The sequence below is a fragment of the Sciurus carolinensis genome, chromosome 12 (assembly GCF_902686445.1).
Source record: "Sciurus carolinensis chromosome 12, mSciCar1.2, whole genome shotgun sequence".
Taxonomy (NCBI): Eukaryota; Metazoa; Chordata; class Mammalia; order Rodentia; family Sciuridae; genus Sciurus; species Sciurus carolinensis.
Genome location: NC_062224.1, coordinates 77,349,744 through 77,376,453, shown reverse-complemented (window position 1 = coordinate 77,376,453; position 26,710 = coordinate 77,349,744). Strand labels below are relative to the sequence as shown.

Genomic DNA, 26,710 nt, shown 5'->3' with positions numbered 1-26,710 from the left:
AATACAAAGCAGTTAGAATACATTGACTCTAACCACTAGCCTCCTGATTTGTGTCCACAGTGTCATATCTTAGTTTTTTGAATTAAACATATAACCACTGTTTAGATTTCCCTATGTGTTAAGCTTTTATTTTGCTCACCATTCTTTCTTAAATCTTAGTCCTTTCTTTTAAGATAAATTTCCCTTTTTTCCTGAAACACATCCTTTGGAGTTTATTTAGTGAGGATCTCCTGATTGTAAACACATGTCTGAGACCTGAATTTGAAATGTATTCTTCTAGAGAGGATTTATGTTTGTTTCTGCTAAGTGTCTGTAGGCAATACCAACCTGAGATACTTTTAAACTAAAATTTTTGATTTGGGGCTTTTCAGGCAAGATGATTTTGTAAACTTTGGCCCCAAAGCTGCCTGAAGGCAGGCCTGTAGTTTTTTCTGCTTAGTGTGTATAAGCACTGTCAACCTGAGATACTTTAAATTTTTGACTTGGGGATTTTCAGGCTAGAAGATCATACAAATGTAGGCCCCCAACCTGCCTGAAGGCAGGTCTGTAGTTAGGGATTCTTAGGGGAGACTTTCTAATGCTTTCCTTTCCACTCAGCCAAGGATGAGGTAGGCATGACTGCCTTTTAATCTCTCTTCTGTAGAGCAAGGGTATTTTTTTCTGCTTCACACAATGACAACCTTCCCCTTTCAGCTTTGTCTCTCATGCCCTGCACTGGTGGTTCTTTGAAGCCTGAGCTTCAGGCAAATGCCAGCTCCTGCATACTTGCTTATCTCTCTGGATTCTTGCTTTCTCATTATTTCTGGCCTCAGAGGAATTTCCTCACCTCCCTGCTAGCTCAGAAACAAATTTTAAAAGATTTTTAAAAAATACTTGATCTGCATCTAGGGATGTTATATACTGGAAGGAATTTTCTGAAGATCTAATCTACTGTGTATTACTTTGAGTTTTGAGAAATAAAGTAAACTATGTTTCATTATACAATGGTTTTATGAATTTTACTTAGTTCCTAAACACCTGGATTATTGAATCTAGTCAGTAAAATAAAATTCTATCTAATGGACATTTTTTTTAAATGGTTCTTAGAATCAGAGATATCATTGTATTTTCCTATTACACTTTAAGAATTTTGCAGGTAATAGTGAAATACTACTTAAGACTTCATGGATATCACTATTAGAATAGCTTTCCTGACCTGAATTTAATTCTTCCTTTCTGAGGTATAAACTGATATTTTATTCACAGATTTGAAGTTTAGGGAATAAGGTTAAGATAATTTTAACCATTAGAGCAAACTTCTTTTGTTTTTTGTTTTTTTGTTTTTTGTTTTTTACTTATTTATTACCAGGGATTGAACCCAGGGTAGCTTGACCACTGAGCAACATCCCCAGCCCTTTCTTGGTGTTTTATTTTGAGATAGGGCATTGCTAAGTTGAAAGGGGAATGTTGGCCTAAAACTTGTAATCCTCTTGTTCCAGTCTCTGGAGTCTCTGGGATTTTTAGGCATGTGCCACTGTGCCCAGCTAAACAACTTTAAAGTGAAAATGAAATGTTACTTCTTTTTTTTACCAGCTGCCTAATCTGCATGTTCTAATTCCTAACTTGCCCCTTTTTTTCTTACTTATACTTTTCAAAAAATTTGTATTTAGTAAATTATAGTTTGCTTTTGTTTTTATTTTTTTCCTTCTGTTGCTTAGGGAAAATATATCTAATCTTGAAGCAAATAGGAATAGAGTACAGCTGTTTCTTAATTTCTTTGTAGTAGGCTAGAAACTAAACATTTGATTGAGTGAATTAATCAGGGATGTATTATGTTATATTCTTTCCCTTATCCCTCCAGTTGTTGAGTACTGTGTGTAGGTTTGAACTTGCACATAATAATATAATTAGTTAGAAGTATTTTTCAGGCATACTTAAGTGAGCAAATACTTCTACTAGAAATAAACTGTTTTCAGCTTACACATTTGTAAAAATCAAATGACCTGTTACTCTTTATTCTCTTAGGGTAACACTGAACAGCCTGTCCAAACTAGCAAGATTGGACTTGGAAGGAGAGAATATCAGAGTTTACAACATCGCCATCATTCTCAGCGTTCTAAGTGCCGTCCACCTAAGGGCATGTATTTAACCCAGGAAGATGTGGTAGCTGTATCTTGTAGTCCCAATGCAGCCAACACCATTCTGAGGCAACTGGACATGGAGTTGATCTCTCTAAAACGTCAGGTAGTTTTATACAAATGATATATTTAATGATTCTGTCCATTTTGCTTATCCACTTTTATCTAGGTTGTACTCTGTTGCAGATTTTCTTAGCACTCATTTATTTAAGTTTTTTGGTTTTTGGTTCTGGGCATCAAATCCATGTCCTCCAACATGCTAGGCAAGCATTCTGCTACTGAACTATACCTCTAACCCAGTTTCATTTTTTAAAATTTATGGAAGATAGCTCTCCATTTCTAGATTTGAATCCCAGCATTGTTACTTGTTAGTTCTGTGATCTTGGGCAAACTATAATACCTTGCTAAGCTTTCCTTTTCTGTCCATGAAATTAAAGATAATCAAAATTCTCTTCCATGTTTTTGGGAATTGTTTGTAATGATAGAGATTGTTTAGCAGTGTTTGGCATATTTTGAATACTCAGTGGTGATTGATATTTTTATCATCATCATCATCATCAGTAGTCTTGTAAAAGTGTCATCACAATCAGGTGATTAAGAGTCAGGATTAAGAGTTCTAGAATCAAGGAACCTATAAGTTCTAATCTAGGCTATATCATTTCCTACATGTGTAATCTTAGGGGATCTGTTTAATTTCTCTCAGCTCCATTTCTCTCATCTGGAAATGAGAATTAAAATATAGTGATTGGAAGGAATTAAACAAGATTATTAAAAAAAAAAAAAAGATTATATATGATAAGTGCTTAAAGCAGTGCCTAACATAGTAAGTCCTCAATTAATGATTGTTAATAGATCTCTGTCCTTTCTCAGTTTTCTTTTCCTGTTTTTTGTTTTCATTGTTATTTTTCTTTATCCCTTAAATAGATAAACTTATAAATCTGTAATTTCTTACTTCACATCATCCAGCCCTATGCCAGTGACTTCTGAATCTATTTTTCAGGCTGACTTTTCTCCCAAGTTCAATAGCTGTAGTTAATAGATGCCTACCAGATCTTCCACCTAAAGAAATTTTTCCTCTGTTCCCTTTGTTGAAATACCAAAATTTTCTTTTCTTTTCTTTTCTTTTCTTTTTTTATACTGGGCACTTTCCCCACTGAGTATACCCCAATTCTTTTTACTTTTTATTTCACGACAAGGTCTCATTAAGTTACTGAGGTCTTGCTTAATTGCTATGGCTAACCTTAAACTTGATCCTCCTGTCTCAGAGTAACAGGAGGGGATTACATTAAGGCATGTGCCACCATGCCTACCTCATCAGAATCATCTTTGACTCGTTTTCTGCCATTATTTCTGCCTCCCCAACACACACAATCCCAAGGTTAACCCAGCTATATGAGTTTTATCTTTGAAATTTCCTTTAAAAAAAATGCTCTCATTTATACTATACCTTGCTTGCCCTTATCACCTCATGTCTGGCAATGACTGTCTTGTTTATTCTTTCTGTCTTCTTTTCCTTGGCTCCATTCAACACACATAGTTGCCAGTTATAAAGCTCTTCATTAATTTCTACTTACCTTTTGCAGGTTACAGTAGAGTAGACAGGGATTTATAAAAAGGTGATGTTAAGAAATTTGAAATTCATCCTGAGTTAGGAAACTGCTGAATGACTTAAGAAGAGGTGTACTATAGTCATAAATCATATTTATATTTTTCAGCTACATCTCTCTTTCTGCTGACTCTGAGGATTATAAGATACATCCCTATGTTATCACTGATTTTAACATATCTTGATCTTTAGAAAAATGCATGTGTTTGCTTTTCATATTATGCAATTAAGAAATTTATTGGTAGTATAAAAACATAGAAATTTTGAAATGATAAAATAGAAATTAATATACCACTTCACATTTAATATAAGAACTTTTTAATTGTATAGTGTGGGACTAAGAATCTCTATCTTAAACATGTTTGGATTTCTTTATCCCTTGACCCTAGTTATCCTGTTCTCTCCTTCCTTAGCAAACTTCCTGAATGAGTATATACCATATTACTTCTGCTTTCTTACCACCAGTTATTCTCTGACCCTTTCCAATTTAGTTTTTGCCCCATATCCCATTCTAGTCCTGCCACTGAAGACTATCTTAAGATCATCTATGAAAGAATTGTCAGATTTAATTCCTCCTTATTGTTTCTTAATCTCCCTTGACTACTCAGTAATGTCTGACATTATCAACCATGTCTTCTTGGAATTTCTTTCCCTTGAATTTTATGACACTGGTCTCTCTTGAGTTTATTGAATATGTATTTGATCAAGTGCTTGGCCTTTAGTCAGACCATGAATATTTGCAAAGACTCCCCATCTTCCAAATCACAGCGTTCCTTTTAAGAAAACTCCTAAAACACTTTGCCATTAATATTTTCAATGTTCTCAAGAAAATGAAGGAATAAAATGTACTGATACCCATGTTTATACTTCATCCTCAGTACTGCTGCTACTTATGGATTATCAGTGTGTGTGTGTGTGTGTGTGTGTGTGTGTGTGTTGCTAGAAATTGAACTTGGGGCTTGTGTGTGCTAGGCAGGCATTTTCCCAGCTGAGCTATCCAGCCCCTTATGGGTTTTTTATTGATTTTTTTTTTTTTTTTTTTTTTTTTAAATAAAGAAACTTTAAGCTTTACACTTTCTTGGTTATTCATTTGATGCATGACATAGTAAAGGTTTACACTAATGATTATTACAAATTATTGCTACTTCTGCAATTTCCAGAGTGATTTCCACACCTACCCTGTCTGTGCCTTTTTAAAATTTTTTTGTATTCCCTGTCTGTGAGTAGTGAGTGCCATATACATATACTCACTCAATTGTCTAGTTGTTAGTTGTCCTTGATTCTCTCTAATTCTCTTCAATCTAGTGCTTACAAAAGAGATCTTAATTTTGTTTCCAGGTTATTTCTTTATCCCACCTTGTGTACTACACCACCATTCCTTTATATCTTCCGTTGTAATGTAAGCTTTCTTAATTAATATTTCTCACTTAGATTGTTAAATTAATCCATCCTCTTCACCCCTTTCACTTCTCTGTGTTACTACCATAAGTGTCTTTCTAAAAGGCAAATGTGGTCATCTTGTTCTCTTACTTAAAAATTACTGGTTTTCAAATTCATTCTTTAGGCAAAATTCAAATTATATAATCTGGCCTCATCCAGATTTATTACCCGAGCCTGGCTTTCTGTCTTCCTAAATGTTCTTCTGCCTAGAACGCATTCCCTCCCCCAACCTTGTCTGCCTGCTTAATTCTTGCTAATCCTTTAAAACTCCTTTAGGTGTCAGCTTCTCTTGACCATTTTCTCTGATCTTCCCTACCACCTTCATCCAGCAACACACATGCACAAATGTATATTCCTTCTCTTTTTTCTCTCCAAGTCTATGTTGTTTCAGCATTTATCATATTTTTATATTCATTTATCTTCCCACAAGTCTATGAGATCCTTGAGAACTGGGACACTTTACATTTTACATCTATTTGTCTGTCTAACATAGCCAAATAACTGCTCTTGAACCATGCTAGATATTTATATTTTAGCTGTATTTTTAAGATCTCTGGTGAAAAAAAATTATAAATCCCTTTATGATTATTTGGTAGTCCACACTGGGGGAATTTAAAAAAAAAAGAGGATTGAAGTAACCAGTCCTAACCTTTAATATTCTACATGGCGACTAACAGTGTTGCCAGTAGAATAGTAATTTAAAACTTGGTGTGGTTAAAATTCAGATTGTAACTCCTGTATTGTCTTAGGAGTGTCTTACCTTCTCTGTGCCTTTTATTCCTCATCTGCAAATGATTATAATAGAAATAGAATCAGTTCTACACTAACTCTTGTTTTGAAAGCCTTAATTTGTTCCTTTGCACTTGATACATTAGGGAATAATTTAAGCATAACTTGAATTGTATTTGCTCAAGTATGATTTTGTCGCAAAAAGTGCACCCACCTGACCTGAGAAAACACGTACCAGCTATTCAGTTCACTGTGTGTTATGAACCATATACTTTAACTGGTGTTAAAACTTTGATCTGATTTCAAATAGCCTTTCTTCTACTTCATAGTAACTCAACAAGCTGGTGGGGCGAGCGGAGAGTGCTGGGGATCAAACTCAGGGTCTTACCCATGTTAGGCAAATTACTCAACAATTAAGCTAACCCCTCGGCCTCACACTTACGGATTTCTTAATAATTTAGAATGTATATTAACTGTGCTCTCGTTTTTGTTAGGTTTCTTTCTTTTCCTATTTGTCATTGCTAAAGTTTTTGAGTGTTGTATCCCCACCTATTATGCCCCATAAGACCTGTGGTTTTTATTGTGGATTTTGTATAGTATAATTACTTTTTAAGAATGTGTATGTTGTGTTATAGCAGATACTGCTTCTCTCACAGGGAGGTTGAGAAAATTTAATTTTTTTATATCTAAAGTACTGAGAGTAATGTTTTATACATAAATACCTAATATTAGCCACCGTCGTCATTCTTACTGGAATAATCATTATTTGGTCAGAACATTGTGGTAATGAGGACTATTGATGGAATTTAATTCCTAGTATGTGAGTTGCCTTTGGATATAAGAGACATTGTTGAAAAGGTATTCAGAGACTATGATTTATGATATTTAAAAATATTTAAGTCGTTTCAAGTCTTTTAAATGCATATATTAGTTGATGTGTGTATTAGTTAAATGAATGGTATAAGTGGCCTACGTGTAAAGTATGTTTATTCTCCTGAAATAAAATTTTAGAGAATTTTGATATATATCCTTTTCATTTGAGTACTCAAAATTTACCAATTGCGTGATCTGATTTACATTTTGGGTTATTTGTTGAAGGTTCAGAATGCTAAGCAAGTAAACAGTGCACTTAAACAGAAAATGGAAGGTGGAATTGAAGAATTCAAACCTCCTGAGGTATGATATCAAAAAATTACATGTGATTAAATATAGTGAAACTTGTTCTTTCAATTATCCAGTCATTGTTCAAGTACTGTTTTGGTGATGTGTTGTTAACTACTCTGAAGTTTTCCTAATATGGATGATTTGTTATATATATTTTTATTTAGATAGTCGATATTTTGAGGTTTGGCTAATGCTTTTTTATTTGTTATTATTTCCTTACTACCCTTAGTAATTCATATAGAGAAGGTACTTAGGGAAAATAGCTGTAGGAGCAGGCACCATGTATGTAAAACTAGAAGATTGTCCATAAGCAAACTAGTACATTTCTGGGTCTATGGCAGTGTTTGCTCAAAGCCCTTTACTACCTATGTGAAGTGGTAACACAGCAAGAATAAATCATATGAAAAGGAGTTCATTTTAACAGATTTTTATTTTAAGACATTTGTCTTTCAACTCAGATTAGGATTTTACTATGTGGATTTAAATTCTTGTACTTATATCCTGAAACTATAAATATCTAAAATGATGTAGATGGACTATTTTTTTTTTTTTTTTTTTTTTTTTTTTGTGCCTTGTGTTTTAGTTGAGACCTAAATGTTTTTGGTATTTGTGGTAATTACAGGACTGCTTAAATGCCCTGTAGGGTCCAATCAAGTCTTTTTACAGAAGTTTCTATTTATATGTTTTCTCTTTTCTCTTTTTAACACTCTTTATGTTATGCTTCATATCCTGGATTCCGTGTATGTGATAATCAAATAATCCTATTTGGTCCCAATAATGGGATTTTTCCCCCCCTTCCAAATCACAGGCTGACTGAACTGTCTACAGATGAAATATGTGTGAAGGGCTGTGGGAAGACAAAAGAGTAGTTCTTCAGAAATGATGCACATGTGCATCTTAGTCATTAGAATCATTTTTTCAGAAAGGAAGTCTTACTAGGAAAAAAATTTTTTGGTTTTTAATAATCTCTTTCAAGATTAAGTTATGAAAAATATGTTCTAAACCCAGAGTAAATCGACAAACATTCTAGTAGCATTTACTTGTGTAAGGACAGTATAATATAAAAAATATTACGTTATTTTGCTATATTATGACAGCAATAATTATTTTAAGTTTTGTATTGAAATGTTTAATTTTTTGTTTAAGCATGGGTTTGGGTTCATAACATAAAAAGATTAAAGTTCCCACAATTTCAAAATGCAGTTAAAATACAACAGATTCTAAAAACATTATGGGGATACCAGGAAGAACTTTATGCTAATAAGTTTAAAAAATTAAAAAAGAACTTTCTAGGAAAATATCTTACCAAAATTGCCTGAAAAAGAAAAAAAACCAAATAACTTGTAGTAGTCATTTTTTAAAAAAAAGTGATGGAATAGTTAACATTTTTCTCTCATAAGGATACACCATGCGTAGGTGACATTACAGGAAAAACTCTACCTAATTTTTGAGGAAAAGTTAGTCTAATTCCAAATTATCATAAAATTATAGGACAGTCTCATTAAAATTATAAAAAGAAAGATTTGCAAGTACAGTAGCATTTTATCCTACCTGCCTGCTACCTCTTTGATCTTCACAGAAATTCTTACAAGTAGGTAAAGCAGGTATTACTGATTTACATAAGGAAACTGGGACTCCAAAAGTTTAGCTGACTTACTCAAGGTCACACAAGCAGTAAATCAGTGGAATGCTTGGCTGCATTTTAGATTTTTTAGAGTCCTGATTGGTCATTGATTAGTATATATTATGCTGCCACTTAGCTTCACAGAAGAGCAAAATTGTTTATTAGATTTTCACAGTTTAATAATTAGGTTAGAAGTTAACAAGCATTTAAATCTTTGTTGCAAAAATAATGATCAAAATAAAATCAATCATGCATGCACTGAAGTTTGAGTATTTGGGGTGACTTATTGAACTCATATGACTTAATAATATATATAATAATATATGTTTTGTTATCTTGAAAGTTCCTGGGGTATATTTATATTTATAATATTTTCCTGTGCCTTTCAGGAGGAGGGCAACTTGAATGGATATATTGCAAAATATTAGTTTCATAATCACAGTAAAGACCTTTAAAATCCTATCATCCATCCTGTTACCTTTAGGTTAGATTTTACCTAATCAGAGAATGTTGATGACCTTCAAAATAATTGTGATAGATCATTAAAAGAATTACCTCATAATTACTAAGGAACTTTACTTGTCAATTTGATTTTATTTGGTATTTTCACTTAGGGAAAAATTTGATGGAGACAATCCATTTGCTTTCACAAGTATTTATTGATAATCTGTTTGATGTAAGGCACAGTAGTTTGAGGCACTTGAGAAGTATGCTGGGGTCGGATAGAAAAAGATGAGACAAAATGAGGTGATTTTTCCACCTTTTTTTAAAAAAGAACTTACAGTATAGATGTTATAAGAGAAACTGATAAAAGTTATATGGTAAATTTATAAACAAAGTGCTACAAGAAAATAGCATTATTCATTCTGGCTAGGATAATCAGGAAAGACTTCCTTGAGAAGGAATGTTTCAGCTGAGGCTTGAAGGGTAAGTGGAGGTTTTACAACAAAGTGAACAAGAGGATATTCAGATAGAAAATGATAGGAGGAATGATGTAGTGTTGAATAATACATTCAAAATATAAATCCAGTGTGGAAATGAAAAACACTCCAATATAAATGCAGTGTGGAACTGAAAAGCACACCAATCAATAAGTATTCCAAATATTTCCTTGTAGTATTCACTTACTCTGCACTCATTATTGGCTAATCAATATCTGAAATTCAGCAGAAGTGTAAAAGAATCTTCTCTCAAGAATCATATTGTCTACTTAAGAAGGCAAACTTGGATGAAGAGGAGTAATGAAAACAGGATATGAGTGAGATGTTAACAAGGTTGAGTGGGGGCTTCTTTTTTTTTTTTTTTTTTTTTTTTTTTATGGTACTGGGGATTGAACCCAGGGCCTTGTGCTTGCGAGGCAAGCACTCTACCAACTGAGCTACATCTCCAGCCCGAGTGGGGTCTTCTTTATGATAGAGATCAGTGGACAAGGGCAGAGTGCAAAAGAGAAGGAAATTGAGTCAAATGAAAGAACCTTGTTCTTTCTTCAGTGTAGAAGGAAGTATTAAAATTTTTTTTAATCGTAAGAAAATTATCCTGGTAGTGTTATGCAGGAGATACTTGATAGCTGCTAAAATACGAAGTATATGAGTGATGAATGGTGATAGGGGTGGAGTTGGGTTGGGTATTAGTTATAGGAATGGACGCAAGTGATAAATCCAAAGAACACTGCAAAGTAGGAAATAAATGTATCTCCTCGAAGGTATTTGAGCAGTGAGCATATTAGAGGTAGAGGTAGCAGTTTTTGTTATGCTTTGATTGTTTTGGATGGAGGCAAGGAGATTAATCCAAGAAGGAAGAATAATAACTGGAAAAGGAGTGCCTTTTGAAGCTATAAATTTCCCCATCCATGAGTGTTTTCTTACAAGGTGGGTAACCCTTTCCTTATGGATGTTGGATGGAATTGTCAGCATTGAATAGAAAGTTTAACTTGATACCCATTTTCAACTCTTCTGACTGAGAGACAATATGAATCTACTGTTGACAAGAATGAGAAATATGTGAAGGCAAATTGATTTATTGGGGAAAGGATGCAGTAAAAATGCTGAATTCACTAAGGAACTCATGAATTGTTTGTTCTAGATGGATCTTCATATAATTATTAGATTATATTGTTTATTTTATTATTATTTTTAAAAGAACAGCATTTCAGATCAGGGTTTGTTATAGAAGGATATAGTCTGTGGTACCACCTAGCTAATTTTGACATCGACATAGTTTTAAGATTCCTAGTTATGTTCTAGTTGTCCTTTTTCTAAATTAAATCTTTACCAAAGTTTAAATGGGTTTAAAATAGAATATAAAAATGCATAACTTAACAGGAATCCTGTCTATTTAAAATTTTTGACCCTATTTCTCCTTCCTTCCTTTTTATACTGCTTCCATTTTGTCACACAGTGACTATTTAATCCCATGCAGTTTCAGCTCTTCCCTCTTGCATTTTCCCAACAAAGCTGCTTTTCAAAGGTTAATGAAGACAAAACTTTTTATTCCTGATTTCTCCGTGCCTTTTTCTGAGCCCTTGTTTTAGATGACTACCCCTCTTTCTCCTTGTTCCTTTAACTTTTTTTTTAAGCCCACCCCCTCGCTCCAGTACTGGGGATTGAATCAGGGGCCTTTTAAATCACTGAGCTACATCCCCAGTCTTTTTTATTTTTCATTTTGAGATGGGGTCTAACTAAGTTGCTGAGGCCGGTCTTGAACTTGTGATCTTCCTGCCTCAAGCCTCCCTAGTCACTGGGATTATAGGTATGTGCCACTGCACCTGTCTTCCTTTAACTTTTGAGAGAGTATGTTCTCTTTTATAACTACTTTGTTCCCTTCTTAGCATGATTTTCCTTTATCTGCATAAATACAGGCATTGTCCAGGGTTGTTTCTTCTCAAAATTCTTTTCTTTCTCCTCCCTTGGAGATAGAATCTCACCACTTGACTGTGTTAAAACTGCATCATGTATTCGTTTAAATGACACCAATTCAACTGGATAGACATTCAGCCATTTAAGAGAGAGAAAAAGAATGTTTAGCAACAGCAAGTATAGTATTGCTGCAATTCTGCCTTATCCTCATTTATTGAGTATATGCCCCAAAGGGAACATTCATAAATTGAGAACTCGAAATCAACTCCTATAATACGTTTTAGCTTCTGCATGTCTCTTGTGTATCTCTTTGAACTGAGATTCTAGTATTTAAATATATAAAACATACACATATACATATAATTATATGGGGCTACCCTAAATTAAGTTGACAGTTGCATTTGATATTCAGCTGAAAACCTACTGGTGCATTTCAGTACTGGAGAGGAGTACCTGACTGTGTGGTTCTTTTGAGAGACTGTGTGCCTATCAGTGGCTACACTAATAAGCACATTTCAAGAGTAATTTAGCAATAGGGAGGGTACCACAACTTTTAAAAAGCCCAGTGGTAGAACCACATATCTGAGTAAGTTATAACTCCATTGTTTTCCCTATGAAAATTTCCCAGGCCCTTCACAAATGTGTTTGAATAAACCTATTTTAGCCTCAAGTGGTCACCTGAGCTCTACCTGAGTGTCCTGCCTACTACTGCATTTTCAGTATATCCCAAATTAAATTCATCTTTGTTTTGCCTTTCCATATCTCTTAAATCTACAATTTTTGGCTTTTGGACTCTTAACAGCATAGCCCTTCTTCCAGCTTTCCAGGGTTAAAGTCTTGTTCTGGTTAAAATCATACTTTTCTCACATATACCTTTGCCATCAAAAACACAACTATTGCTTATTAAATTTAATGCCAGCTTATCAACCTTTTTTTTTTGGTGTCTTCCCTATGATTAGTGACCCTTAACACATTTCAGTTTAGTTAAATACTACAAACTGTCTGGGCTTATTTATCACTTTTTCCTGACAGATCCTGTTGTTCCCTATACATGGAATGCCTTCTCTGCTTTGCCTTTCAGAAACTTCTTTTCTAAAATCCATCTCAATTTCTAATCCCTCCAACTTCTCTTTTCTTGTTCATTCTCCCTATTCCAGTCATTTTGACTTTTTCTCCCATCTTTGAATTCCCCAGTATACTCTGTACTTCTTTATTTTTGTTAATGTTGTTTTCACCCGATCTCTCCTGATATTCTCATAAACTTTCTGAAGTTTAGATGAAAGTATATTTTTATAGTGTGTACTTTCATACACACTATATGAAAAGTACTTTCATACTTTTTGTTTCCTTTTCATGATAACTTTTCCTGTAGTTTTGGCTTTTTAGATTTCACAAACATTGATCAACTTTTGTTTACTCAAGCACTGCTAGATGCTTTGGAGTACATTCTACATATATCATTATATATAGTTATATTTAATCCTTAGAGCAATTTTAACATAGGTATGGCAACTTATGTGTACAGGAGACTCAGTATCTAAATTCTCCTTAAGCTAAATAATAGAGAAGTCAGATTTGCCAACAAGAACATATTCACTCTCCCTAATTAACTTTAGCTGTTCTGTGCCCCATCTGTCACATCAACATCCTTGTAATATCTGTCACGTGCAAAAGCATGACTTCAGTTACCTCTGGAATTGTGACAGGTAAGTATCCAGTAGAACTGACAAATGGAGAAAAAAAGATGATGACTTATAGGCAGACACTTCAAAAAAGAATAATTTGAGGGTTAAAGAAAAGAAAGGGCTTGAGAAAATTATTCAAGCTTTCAAACAAAAATGACTCATTTTATAATCATGTTGTGAATTTCAGGGCCAAAGGACACCAGTATACCATTGTATAGTCAGAAAAAATACACCAAAAAATAAACCATATTAACTAAATCATTATAACTGTTTTTAAATGAACTGATTCTTATGTATCAGAGGTAATGAAAATCAACCCCCCCCCCTTTTTTTTTTTTTTTAATCAGTTACTCTAAAATGTTTGGGTGGTTGCCAATGACTCTTTTTGTCTACTTTTCACAGTCAAGGCAGCATCAGATTAACTACGTATTATCTTTAGCTATAGGAGCTACTCTTGTTAGTTCCTATTCTTGTTACTTTCCTTTTGGAGAAAAATGTGTTTAAATTTCCAGTTTTTCCACTATCATCTTGTTATTACTCTGTCACCTTTTATTATTTCTTCAGTATATGTTTCAGAATTTTCCCTCTTCTTCTTTTCTTTTGCCTTTTTTACTATTATTCCTTTGCCTTGATGCCAGTATCCTAACTTTGAGGCTTATCCACTGTTCACTACCTGGCCTGCCTTGCTGTCCCTTTTTTAATTCCCTGTGGAATTCACTTTTCTGTTTTAGGTTTTCCCCTCCTTACACATGTGTATACACTTTTTCCTTTCTCCTCTGTTTTTAACTTTGAATTTTTATTTCTCCTGATTATTTGTCTCTCTGTACTCATGGTGAGAAAGTTGGTATTATCACCTGTGAGATAAGACCTAAATACCCTTCTCAGAGGAAGCTTGCTTTGTTTTTGTGTTGCCTAGCATGTGCAGGTGTTATAAGTCACTTTATCTTTGCATTTCCTTCTGCAGACTTCTGCAAGCTAGTTTACTAATTCTGTCCTTCCATCTGCTGCCAAAGGTCCTTGATTTACTGGTCAGTGGATATATACTAGTAAATCTGGTTAATATTACCATAATAAAAATTCTTTTCTTGGGATTTTTTTAAACAAAAATTTGGGGAGGAATATTGGGAGATTTTGGGAGAAAAAAATTTATTCTTCTCATCCAGTCACTTTCTTCAGAAATTTAAAAAAAAACGTTTTAGGACTTAGGCCTATTCTGCATTCTGTGCTAATATATAATACTGTTTTAGGGTGAGAAAGGATAGGTTTAATACAAATATGAAGGGAAGAAATTTTAGAGTCACAGATTCTTTCTAAACAAAATAAAATCTCTTAAATGTTAAAAACAAGGTTAAAATTGTATCTGTAATGTGTGATAGGAACATTGTAGTTGCAAATGGACAACTAATAGGTTTTCTCAGGCTTCAGTATCTTGGATATAGAGCATAAATATGAATGTTGTTCATTCTCCCAGATTGGTACCTTTCCCTTTCATTACCTTTCTGTGTGGGTAAAAAGTAACTCAGTATAAATTTTAATCCTTCTAAAAATGGAGTCTTCATAAATCAGTTTTAGTACCCTCATGTCTGTGATTTGGTGAAAAGTTAAAAAAAATAAGCACTTTGGAAAAATGTCTGTCTTCATATCCTCATTAGGAAACTTCTCTTTAATTTTGTAGTCAAATCAGAAAATTAATGCCCGTTGGACCACAGAGGAGCAGCTTCTAGCAGTGCAAGGTATATTAAAGATAAGCAGTTACTGTTGTTAATAATTATTTAACTTGTCATGAAAGGTGACTACCATAGTTCTTCCCTTCCTTTAGAAGTGGATCAAGAAAGAAAATGGATTTTGTGTTAATCACAAAGTTCTGGTGACCAGGAATTCTGTGTTGTATTTGTGGATGTGACATACTGAGTCTATGTGCATTTTGGGTCCAGAATAGCACATAGTGCATTCTCAGCACTGAATAATCGATGTTGGTGACAAGCATGACCAAGTCATGTGGGCTCGGTGTCTGCTTCAGTATTCTTGCAATTGGGCTCATTCTTCCTGTATCACTCATTGATGATTCATAATTAAAAGTATACTTTATAATGGTTCTGTTTTTTTCTAATCACTGTATAATAGTATTTCTTTATTTGATAAGTGTCAGGTACTGAAAATATTAACTGGATGTTTAACTTTCAGTGTATCATACCTTACTTAAGAGATGTACCACTGAATGCTTAGAAACCTGACTTTAAATATATGTATTTTTAAAAAGAGACTGAAGAGATAAAAATTACAGCATTTTAATGTACTATGTATAACTTTTTTGAGTTATATGACAAAAGACCTTTTGTATTATGAATGCCCATATTGAAAACACTCTAAACTTGGATTTTCTCATGTTTGAATTACCTAAGAGTGAATTGTATATTTTTATTCAATATTGTGGGGTGTTTCATTGCTTTACCTCTTTAAGATAAACAATCTGCAGGACTGATTAATTTTAAGTATATATGGTCTACACATTTTGTTTCTTTTGGGCTGCACCTCTTTGTGTTGAGTACCTATAGCTTTTTTACCTAGATTAACTAATAAGGGCATGGGATCCCAGTGAAACATTCAAGTACACTTCTAAAAATATTTCCAGATATTCATCAGAGAATATGTTTAATATAGAAATGCCATGCAAACATTCAGATATGAGAATAACGTAATTAAAGATTGACTACTAGATGACTCTCCAGTTTGGAATAGAGAATGAGAATTAGCCAGGTAGCATGATTTGAAAATGTCACAGGATAATGTCAGCTTTCCCTTTGGCATCCACATGACATATTTCATAAAGAGAAGTACTAGATGCTGTGAAGGCAGGTAACTGTACATGAGCATCAAGCACATCTGTAGAACTGAGTTTCAGAATGAGTCAGAACAGGTTTAGTCACTTTATAATGTTCAACAGTAGCTGCTTTAAAATTAGACTCTGATAATTTAAATTTTGTTTAAAATGTTAGTGAGCATTTTCACTGGCTGCTTCATATTCATTTATAACTACGACTTAACTCTAGCAGTTATTTTGAATAGACATTCCTCTTATTCACATAGAGCCTGTTTCCCTCCATCTTCTATATTGCCCAGAAAGAATTGAACCCTGGTTTCCATTGTTAAGTTGCTTAAAGGTTACTATGTTAATTCTGTACTGTAATATAAGAAATTATCCCAGTGAAAAGCATTTTCTGAATAGGATTTTCTAGGAAAATCTGGGCTAATATTTCTCTGTTCAGCACTCAGGATTTGATACTGTTCTGCAGCACTACTTTAAGTGGTAGAGTTCATTGAATCTTATGACTGGGTTGGATATTATGAAAAACTTCATTCAAGGAAGGGGCAATGGTCAGATTTGTGTATATGTAGCTTAAGCTATATATGTGGACATAGCTTATAAATATTAAAATGGAAGAATAGAGTACTAATAATCAAACATTTCCTCTGTATGGAGGCATATTCACTATTATTAAAACCTATTTTAAAAGTAACCCTTCAAATAAATTATTCTAATGCAGCCATTTTTATGGAAGTATGCATGAGCTTAGGATTTCAAGGACTCTTTTTTAATAATGTGTAATGTCTCATTTTTATTTGACTCTGGAATTTTTGCTTCATTTTGGGCATTTTGGTTTTTGTTATTACTGTCATTATATAAGACAAAACAATATAAAGCTATTTGTGTCCAAACTAGTTGTTTTAGAGTGAATTAAAAAGTTGCATTTTGTCTTATATTCCCACATATTTATATAATGCCCAGACTCATGTCTCATAAGCAGTATAATCCATATAGTAATATCAACTGCACCTGAGTCTCAGTCGTTAAGTTATATAATTGCAGTGTCTATTTTAATGTATAGTTTGCTATTAAGAAGCTACTTATCAGACAATTATTTTCTTTTTTCTTATTTTTCTTTAATCTTTATGAGAAACCTTTATGTAGTATTGCACTAATGACAATTTCATTTTTGCAAAGTAATAAAATATTGTTTTGATATTAACACATTTTAATTTGTATAGCATTTTATATTTAAGACATTTTATACATGTATCTGATTTGACACTCATTTGTAAAATACTTTATTTTCCTACTCATAGTAGTTTATTTACAGTGAACTGTGAGAAATAATGACTCTAGTGCTACTATTAAGAATTATAACTATTACATAAACTTTTTTGTTGTAACTGTTCTAAAACCAAACATATTAAGATCATTTTCTTTCCTAGCGCTTAAATATATCTTTACCACCTTACTTTCCTAACCCATATACTCATTTTTGTTAACTAAATACTAACCATTTAAGTAAGCTTCCCTTTCCTTTTCCCTTAATTGAAAGGGGTGTGGGGAATCAAGCTTAGATTGAATAGGGATGTCTGCTTATACTTCTATAATCTGTCAATTTATTATGTTCTTTATAGTTCTACCTATAATTTCAGTAACATTCTTCAAAGATCCCCAAGTGGGTTATCATTAATGCTGCTAATTCAGTCCATTTAAAATATTTATCAAGAATAGTTACACAATTTCTGTCATCTGTTTTAGTCTTAAGTATCTAAATTTTACAATATAACAAATTAATAACAGTGAGACCAATCATGATCTTCCCATATTTGTGTTAATGGTAAACTGTTAACCCTGTTTGTTATCATATATAAAAATGTGTCTCATATGTTAATGTTTTATATAAATATTTTAACAGTGCTTTTTGATAGTACAAAATGTAAAAAATGATAGCACAAAACCCTCTTTAAAGTTTATAGGGGTTTGAAGCACGCTATACAATATTTACCATTTTTATTTGAGGCCACTTCTTAAATGTATTCATTTCCTGGTTATTAGTGCTAATAAAAATATACATATATAGATATGCACATATGTGTGTGTACACACACACACACTCCCCAGTTAAAATTTTTATGCTCTTTTAGGATAAATAAGTTTTTTCCAATTTTATCAAGATCTCAACTTTAATTTTTAGTTCTTTTTTCTTAACTACCTGTCATTTCATAGGAAAAATGGTAGAACTATGATCAAGTGGTGTGTTTAAAGTTTCTTCCTATAGTTTATACATTAGATCCTTTTAAATAAGAAATAAAGTTGCAGATCTAGAAATTACTTCTTTCATTTGAAAATTGATCAAAAGGAAGTGGAAATAGGAGATTCATACTTTTGCATTGGAAGGGCTCACTTGTGTTTTAGATAATTCTATTATAACCAATCCCATAAGAATGGAGATTAAAAAATAGAACTGTAAACCCTCTGATGCACTTACTTCAAACAATCAGTAATTCAGAGTTTCTAGCATTTTTGCAGTGGAATTTAACTTGTAAAAAGGGAAGATGGGAATACAAGACCTGGAAAAGAAAAGAAAATACATGATTTTGACTTTTAACCTTCAATTATATGCACTAGTTACTCTTCTACTGCTATTGATATTTTTCTATATTCTTTAACATTGAATATATGAAGAGATTTATAGGAGGTTCAAAGAAACTCATGTCCCAAATGATTTAAAATTTATGTCTTATTGATTGAAAAGAACCACATCCTTGTTTCTAGATGTCACTCTGTTCCTGTTGTTTCAAAACTGGATTATTGATGAATTCATAATTTCCAATTATATTTTAATACCTGGAAGCAACCTGCCACAGTTAATGCTTTGCTTTTTTGTGTGGAATTTTTTTTTTGTCCAAAATCAAATTTTAAAAATAGCTTTCTAAACATACCAAAAGCAGCTATTATACTGTCACTTCTGACTAAAAAGACAAATTCAGAGTCCATGTCCAGTATTGGGAAACAACATATAAAAGGTACCATCTTGTTAGCCAAAAGCTCAAAACATATAAATGGACAAACTCCACTAATTCAAAATTTGGAATAATTTCGACAATGGCTATGCCAAAGTCTTTACTATTTATAACAATATCTTCTTTGGCGTATTGAAGGTATAAACAAGAAATGTAAAAAGAATTATGTTAATTCCCAAAACTTTAAAAATATTATAGAGTATCATCTGCCAGCATAGGAAGCCAAGTTGTTTAATTTTAACTTTCAAATGATGTTTAGAAACTTGATTAAATACAATTTTTTTTCTTCTCCATAGGAAATTTATGCTTCACCTCTTCTAGGGTTCTCCAAATGTATATTCCACTGACTCTTGAAAATTGACCCCTTGCCCTAGAGGTGAAATTTTAATTTAGCAAGTATGGTTCAGATGTACAGGCCTTTTATGTATCTTTAGGAAGATATTGATTTAATCGTTATATTTAACTCCCTTGCTGAGAAAGCAATCACATTGCCTTTTTATTAAAAACTATGAAAAAAGAATGGGACCACCTGTCCCCTAGGTACTAATTGGAACTCAGGTAGCTGTGATACTGTAGATAAGTCATTTATCCCTCATCACTTTAGAAGCCTAATTGGGGATTCTTCTCAAAAAGCAGTCCCAGTAAGTCAGTTGGCATTTCACTAGACTTTGCCTAGTTGATGACCACAGGGTAGAGCTTAAGAATTCCATCCATTTTCTAGCAAAAACATATTGTTGAACAGTGTCATTAGGAGTGTGAAGGTGATAAAGAAGTCTATTTTGTATATTTGTTGGGGTTTAAGGGAAAAAAAACATAATGAAGCCTTATAGAAAAAAATATTGTATTTCTTGAACACTCTTTGCAGACAGCATTGCAATAATGCTGTTGCTGATTTGCATCCCACAGGTCAGTACTTCCAACCTTTTTCACATCATGTACACAGAGAAAATTATTAAATTTGTCAGAACACATGGGGTAAACAGATGAAGCTGCTCCAAACCTGAGAAGACTGCCAAGGAGCTCTGGCTATTACAGCCCCTAGCCAGCCATCCTGCAAGTCAAGGGGATTAATTTCTTTGCATGCTTGTTCTCAGGACACTGATTGGGATCCTCAGCCAAATCACAGAGGTCTGCAGTATGATCTGAGCCTTAAGGTTTTAGATTGGCATACAGGAGTTAATAATAAACATTCCTGGGTGACTTGGAAGAAGTCCTTCACATCCAGGTCTCCAGAAAAAAATAAAGCTCTTGTGGAAAGTAAATATGACAATATTGATAACAAGGTAAGGTCCATTGAGCAAGAGAAAATTAAGAAGTAAATGATCAAAAGCAAGATAGTCAGGACATAACTTTGGGATTTATTTTGCAATATTTGGAATATATTTTGTAAAACATATTATATTTGCAGACTTACAGTCAGAGTCTTAACATTACTTCTTGCTAGGAATAAAGATCTAAACCTATTTGTAAAGTTTTCTAATCTCCCATATTCAAGTTTGGCCATTTCTAGAATATAAATTAAGTATCCTTTATGAAAATTAGAACATTGATGGAGCATGGTGTCTGGTTTCTAATCAATAGGTATTCAGCACAGCTCTCTTCAAATTTATAAATTAGAAATAGCACAGAAACTCAATCTTTTACAAGCTGCTGTTTTCTAAAGTGTAAGTAGTGGAGAAGTACTTGAATATCTTCATAGTAACTTACTGTGAAGTACTCTGGAATTTTTTATTGTCCAATAAACCCTCAGTGAAACCTAGTCACCATTAGAATTCCTCTTATCTGTGAAGTTCAAATTGGAAATCAACTTTCAGATTGAAAGGGAATATAAATTCATTTATGTTGATAAAACATTGCAAGCAATATCTGTCATTATTACTTTGTTGTCTTAATTTGAGAACAAAGCAAAGGAGCATACCTTACAAACCCAAAGCTCTGCATTTAAAATAGGATTATAGTTATAGGTTAATCACGTCAGCCCTCCCATCCAAATTCTTTAAGGTAAAGGAACTCAACGGTGGATCAAGCCCAGTTAGTTCAATGTAGTCAGAGATGCTTGTTCCCCAGGAGCAGAATTTAAAAGCAGAATCAGGTCACATTATGGGTGCTTCAGGTAATTAGATACTTCATATTAATTAATATCAGTAAGAATATAACTAGCCTTTTCTCTTGGACATTTTATATTTTGAGCTAAGTGCATCTGTTTCTAGAAATGGGTCCCTAAACAACTTTTACAATTCCTTTAATAGCAAATTTGTGTCTATTTTTAAATCTGTAGCATAATCTCAACTTCATAAATCATTTGTTATCCTTCATTATAATGAAACTTTCTTAATGAAAAGTTCTCCAATAGCAATATACACACAGTGACAGTGCTCTTAAGTGCACTACTCTAACCTTATTAAGGCTATAAAGCATAACTAGGTCTGTAGAACTATCAGATGAGTTAACATCCACCTGACTCTCAAAAATATCCTCCTTTTTTTAATCCATCAGATTATGATAATTCTGCTTTTGTATTTTAATTCTTATTTCTTTTTGTTGGTATCCTGGTGGGTTAATGATTAAGACCAAAATTATAATGGGGGAACCCTAAGTCTACTCACTCAGTCCATTGAGGGGATAAAAGAGATGGTTTATTCCCATCCAGTTTTGTTTACAAACGGTGTTGCTCAAATTTAGGTGACTGGCTACTAGGGAAATAAATGAATGTGGAATTGAGGATGGAACAAAGAATTCAATGCTTTACAATAAATGGACTGTATTTGAGAGTTCAAGAGAGGATTGGAGAAAATAACTGAGTATGTAAAAAAATGGTAAGTTTCTGATTGTTCAGTTGAAGGCAAGTGGCTGGCTCAATGAAATGACCTAATTGATAGTTTTCATCTGTGACCCTGATATCTTAGCCTCTGTCTCAGAATTGAAAAATGAGCAGAGTTTATCAGACAGGATTTTCATTGCTGGTATCTTTGGTGTGTGCATGATGTATAGTACACACGGCTCTCCTTACTGATCCTTCACAGGTGTATTATTTACTTTGCCTTCCAGGTGTCCGCAAATATGGTAAAGATTTTCAAGCTATTGCAGATGTAATTGGCAACAAGACTGTTGGCCAAGTGAAGAACTTCTTTGTAAACTACAGGCGTCGGTTTAACTTAGAGGAGGTATTGCAGGAGTGGGAAGCAGAACAAGGAACCCAGGCTTCTAATGGTGATGCTTCTACTTTAGGGGAGGAGACAAAAAGTGCTTCTAATGTGCCATCAGGGAAGAGCACTGATGAAGAAGAGGAGGTGTGTTTGTGTCTGGAATTTGAGCTAATATGAGTTGAGGAGTCACCATTTTGTGTGGTATTCTGTAAGGCTAATTTGTCAGAGGATTAGCTAAATGAGCATGAAAGGTTGACAATACACTTACTCAGTGGTGCATCTCTCGTGACTCTTTAGTCATAATGACATGCTAATTTCTGATCCTAGCAGAATGGAGAGTGTATTGTTCTTCCATAGTCTTATTTTCATTTCCAGTGTTAAGTTGTTTACTAATAAAGATGCCTGTTTGGTAGCCTCGTTGCTTTTTTGGTTTTTATTTTTTGTTTTGTTTTGTTTTGTTTAAATAAAAGAAGCTTGTGCTTCCAATAAACACTGGTGTTATGTTTTTGTTTTGTTTTGATTTGTTTTGTTTTTCCTGTGACAGCCCATTCTATATTGTATTAAGTTCATTAGGACTTACATCTCATACATGTATTTTTGTTTCCTCACCTCTAGGCACAGACCCCACAGGCTCCTCGGACTCTGGGTCCATCACCTCCTGCCCCATCATCCACTCCAACACCAACAGCCCCCATTGCCACTCTGAACCAGCCTCCACCACTTCTTCGTCCAACACTGCCTGCTGCCCCTGCTCTTCACCGGCAGCCTCCTCCACTCCAGCAGCAGGCTCGGTTCATCCAGCCCCGGCCAACTCTAAATCAGCCTCCACCACCTCTCATTCGCCCTGCTAATTCTATGCCACCCCGTCTAAACCCAAGACCAGTGTTGTCCACGGTTGGTGGTCAACAGCCACCATCACTTATTGGAATTCAGACAGATTCACAGTCCTCACTGCACTAAAATTTAAATTGGACAGTGCTTCAGTAACTTTTTACCCCAACATTATACCAGTGCTCATCTGACTGATGCAAAAGAGGAAAGAATAATCCTTCCTAGATGCTGAGGCTGCAAACTAGTTCTGAGGCAGTGGGCTGGCATAAGTGGATGTCTTAAGAAATTTTTCAGTTCAATAATCTTATATGTTATACAAAAAAAAGCCTCCAGTTAGCCTCCTTTCTAGAATATGTGTTCACCAATGTGATCTCATAAAAGGAAAAAAAAAAGATATAAGTATTCTATATACCAAGGGTCTTTTTGTTTTGTTTTTATTGTATTTATTTTATTGAGGTTCTTTATACTCCTGCCTCTTCATAGCCAAGGCTCTTAGTACAAGAATATTGACTTAGGAATTGTGAAAACTCCTTAAGTTTTTTAAGTTAAGGATGTTTGGCTTTTTTCTTTTATTTAATTTTTAAAAAACATTTTCCTATGTTAGGAGTGCAAGAATAAATAGCCTGCATTTCAGATTTTGATATATGTTCATTTAATTCATATTTAAGAAAATATAGCTGCATGTCCCTTTTTTCAAAATATGTTGCTTTTTTTCCTAAAGGAATTCTTAATTCCTTTAAAAGAAAGCAATTTAATCAATTGCAAAGCAATTATATGAAACCACAAAGAATGTACTGAATCTACTAATCCTTTAACATACAGTTTAGGGTCCTAGTGCAAAGTCCTTATTTAAAGGTCATTGACCCCCGTCATCTGTCAGTAATAAGAGAATTGGAATAATAATTTTACATACAAATGGGGACTTAATTTATTACAACATAAAGTCTTTAAGTTCCTTGAAAAATGTAGTTAATTTTGAGAAGAAAACTCCTATTTCTAAATGCCATTTGCTTTTAACTAGTAGTTGCCTACAAGTGAGGTCTTTAGAAGAGAATTATATTTGTCACTTATGTAGAGACAGTGGTTTTGGAAGCATTTATTTACACTACCCCTTTTGTGTTTAGGTTCTAAACTTAAAATTGCCCTCATATTTATTAATAGAGTTTGCATTTAATATGAAGGGTGTTTTCTTGATAAATCTGTTGTACTATTTGAATACATTTGTTTATTCCTTGCAACCAGCCTGCACTCATGGGTTTGGTTTAGGGTTAAATCATCAACATTTCATAAAATGAATTTTTAGAATTTGTTCTGCATTATCTAAAGATGTATTAGTATATAGTCACAATTGTGCTGTTAACTAAAAATACTGAGACCCCTTTTTATAAAGAAACAAAAAGATTTTGAGTCATCTTAATACATAATCATTAAGCACCCACAAAAGATATTTTACAAGTGATAGTATTTCAACAATGTGTTACTAATATTTTTGATATAATGATTTCATATTGGAATCATGACTTGTGCAAAGGGACAGATTTGCTATAGTAGTGGAACATAAGGCTAAATATTTGCACATTCATAATCTCTTCACTTTTAGAACTACTTCACCAAATAGCATCAAAGGCCCTGATTTATGTTTTGAGAGGTCATGTATTCCCAAAATATTGGAAAAATAGTCCCTTCCATTGGCTCTACAGACTTAAAAGAGCTATAGATTTAACTTCATTGGTTCATTTTTCCCATTGAGACCACTTCCTTCATGAGTGCCCTACGTTCTGGCATAACCAAACATTTGCAGTCTTTCTTTCTCATTGGATCATTGTTGAGGCCTGGATAATAACCAGATGAAATTTAACTGATTTAAAATTCTTAATATTATAGAATTTATACTTATTTTTACTTTAAAAGCCATGGGGGGACAGTTATATATCTTAAAGAAAATATCTAGAGCATTTTTAAAAAGCACTTAGATTGTCTTGCGTACGTGCATACTATACCTTAACAGCTTTTATTGTCTTGTCTCTTGTCAGTAGACCTTCAGTACACAGTATGTGGGGATATGTCAGTCAAGTTGGTCAGCACCAGCAACTGTCCAGCTGTTCAGTATATTGTGATTCATTTAAAATCTGTTCTATCCCAAATGTGGGCCAAGGTGCTGTATCTGAGGGATGTGCTGTAATTTTATTTACATACATTAGAGCGCACAGTAGAAAATCTTAGCTTCATTAGTAATATGACACATGTATATAGTGAGATGTCTTTATTATGTGCTTTGCATATTTTGTAAATATTTTGCACGTCATTATTTTCCTTTTTTTGTTTAAGCAGTGTTTGGCCTGGAAGAGTGATATGCTTGCTGCTTAATCAAAGGATTAAAGATTTAAAGATGTCTATGTCTTCTATTTTTATATAATTTCATGTTGTATGAGGATTAGGACCTCTTCACTGTGAAATTCTAAATATTGATTTTTATAAAAAAAATCTAGAAATCTTTTAATGACCATTTTCATTAATTCTGAGGTTATCATTTTTGAAAAATCTACACCAAGTGTTTTATTACATAACAAAATAAATCACACTTGATGCATCTGAAAAATTAATGAAAAAATATTTTCTCTATATGATTTAATTCCAGTGTAATGGATGGAGGTAAAGGTAAGTTATGGTCAAAATTTGTTCATCAATTAACTTAAAAATGAGTAAATGAGACTCTAAAATAAAGGTGAAAGAATGTAATATTCTGTATTAATATGGGCCTATATTCTTTTCAGGAATATATGTAGAAAGCAAACCAAGAATGTGATAGTCATTATTTTTTAAAAATATAATCAGTACTTTTGGTTAAAATACCAAGTTATTCAATGTTATATTAATTTGATGTTCCTTGTTAGCAAAAAAACATTACCCATAAATATTAAAAACTGCTAGTTAACACAGGATTCCCTAAAAAGAAAATAAAATAATCTTAGAACTCAAAGCAGAATTTGCTTTTCTCTGAATACTTCCCCAATATAAATGACAAATATATTATGATTACAGTAAACATAAGAAAAACCAAATTGTTATTAATTTTTTTATCTTAAGAGATTACACCTTGCAAGCACAAGGCCCTGGGTTTGATCCCCAATACCGAAAAAAAAAAAAAAAAAAAAAAAAGATTACAGATTGTATCACATATAAGAAGGTAATAAAATAAATGAATACAGAATCCAAGAGTCAAGATTGAGAAGTTTGGTTGTATTAGAAAACATCTAAAAGAAAGTCATTTGGGAGTATGTAAATAGTTTTCCTTTAGGAAAAAATAGGTCACATAGAACTCACCCCAGATTTCGTCTTTATCATAACTTAAATAACTGCCTTGTGAAGGATGTTTTGCAGCAAAATAATGGTGTTTGGAAGTTAAACATTAAAGGAATGCAAAGTGTAATTGTGTTTGAAAGGTCATGTGGCCATCTAACTTTTTTTCTATTCTCCTGAGCCCTATATGTTTGGGGAATAAGACCAGAAATTATTGTTGGAATGAAATGTTTGACACCTGCCATTACCAGACCTAAAATATACCACTGATAAAGAAACAGGTATTTAAATTGTGGTAACTCTTAAACTTTAGAATCCTAAAGATGGAATTTGGGTGATCAGGATTTCTAAGGAAAGAACAGTGGGGATGTGAAGTGG

At 33.3% G+C, this 26,710-nt stretch overlaps 1 protein-coding gene across 5 annotated transcripts in view; it reads left to right on the top strand.

Moving 5' to 3' along the window:
- Positions 1-25,426, top strand: part of Rcor3 (REST corepressor 3) — a 47,568-nt gene extending 22,142 nt beyond the window's left edge. For 3 of the 5 annotated variants that reach the window (XM_047520368.1, XM_047520369.1, XM_047520373.1), the window contains exons 8-12: positions 2,005-2,223; positions 6,991-7,068; positions 14,896-14,953; positions 22,104-22,345; positions 22,817-25,426. In XM_047520368.1, coding sequence (XP_047376324.1) covers positions 2,005-2,223; positions 6,991-7,068; positions 14,896-14,953; positions 22,104-22,345; positions 22,817-23,161 — 942 coding nt within the window. In that variant the 3' untranslated portion in view covers positions 23,162-25,426. The remainder of the gene's footprint in view (positions 1-2,004; positions 2,224-6,990; positions 7,069-14,895; positions 14,954-22,103; positions 22,346-22,816) is intronic. The other 2 variants (XM_047520370.1, XM_047520371.1) reach the window with 1 other exon arrangement.
- Positions 25,427-26,710: the final 1,284 nt, after the last annotated feature.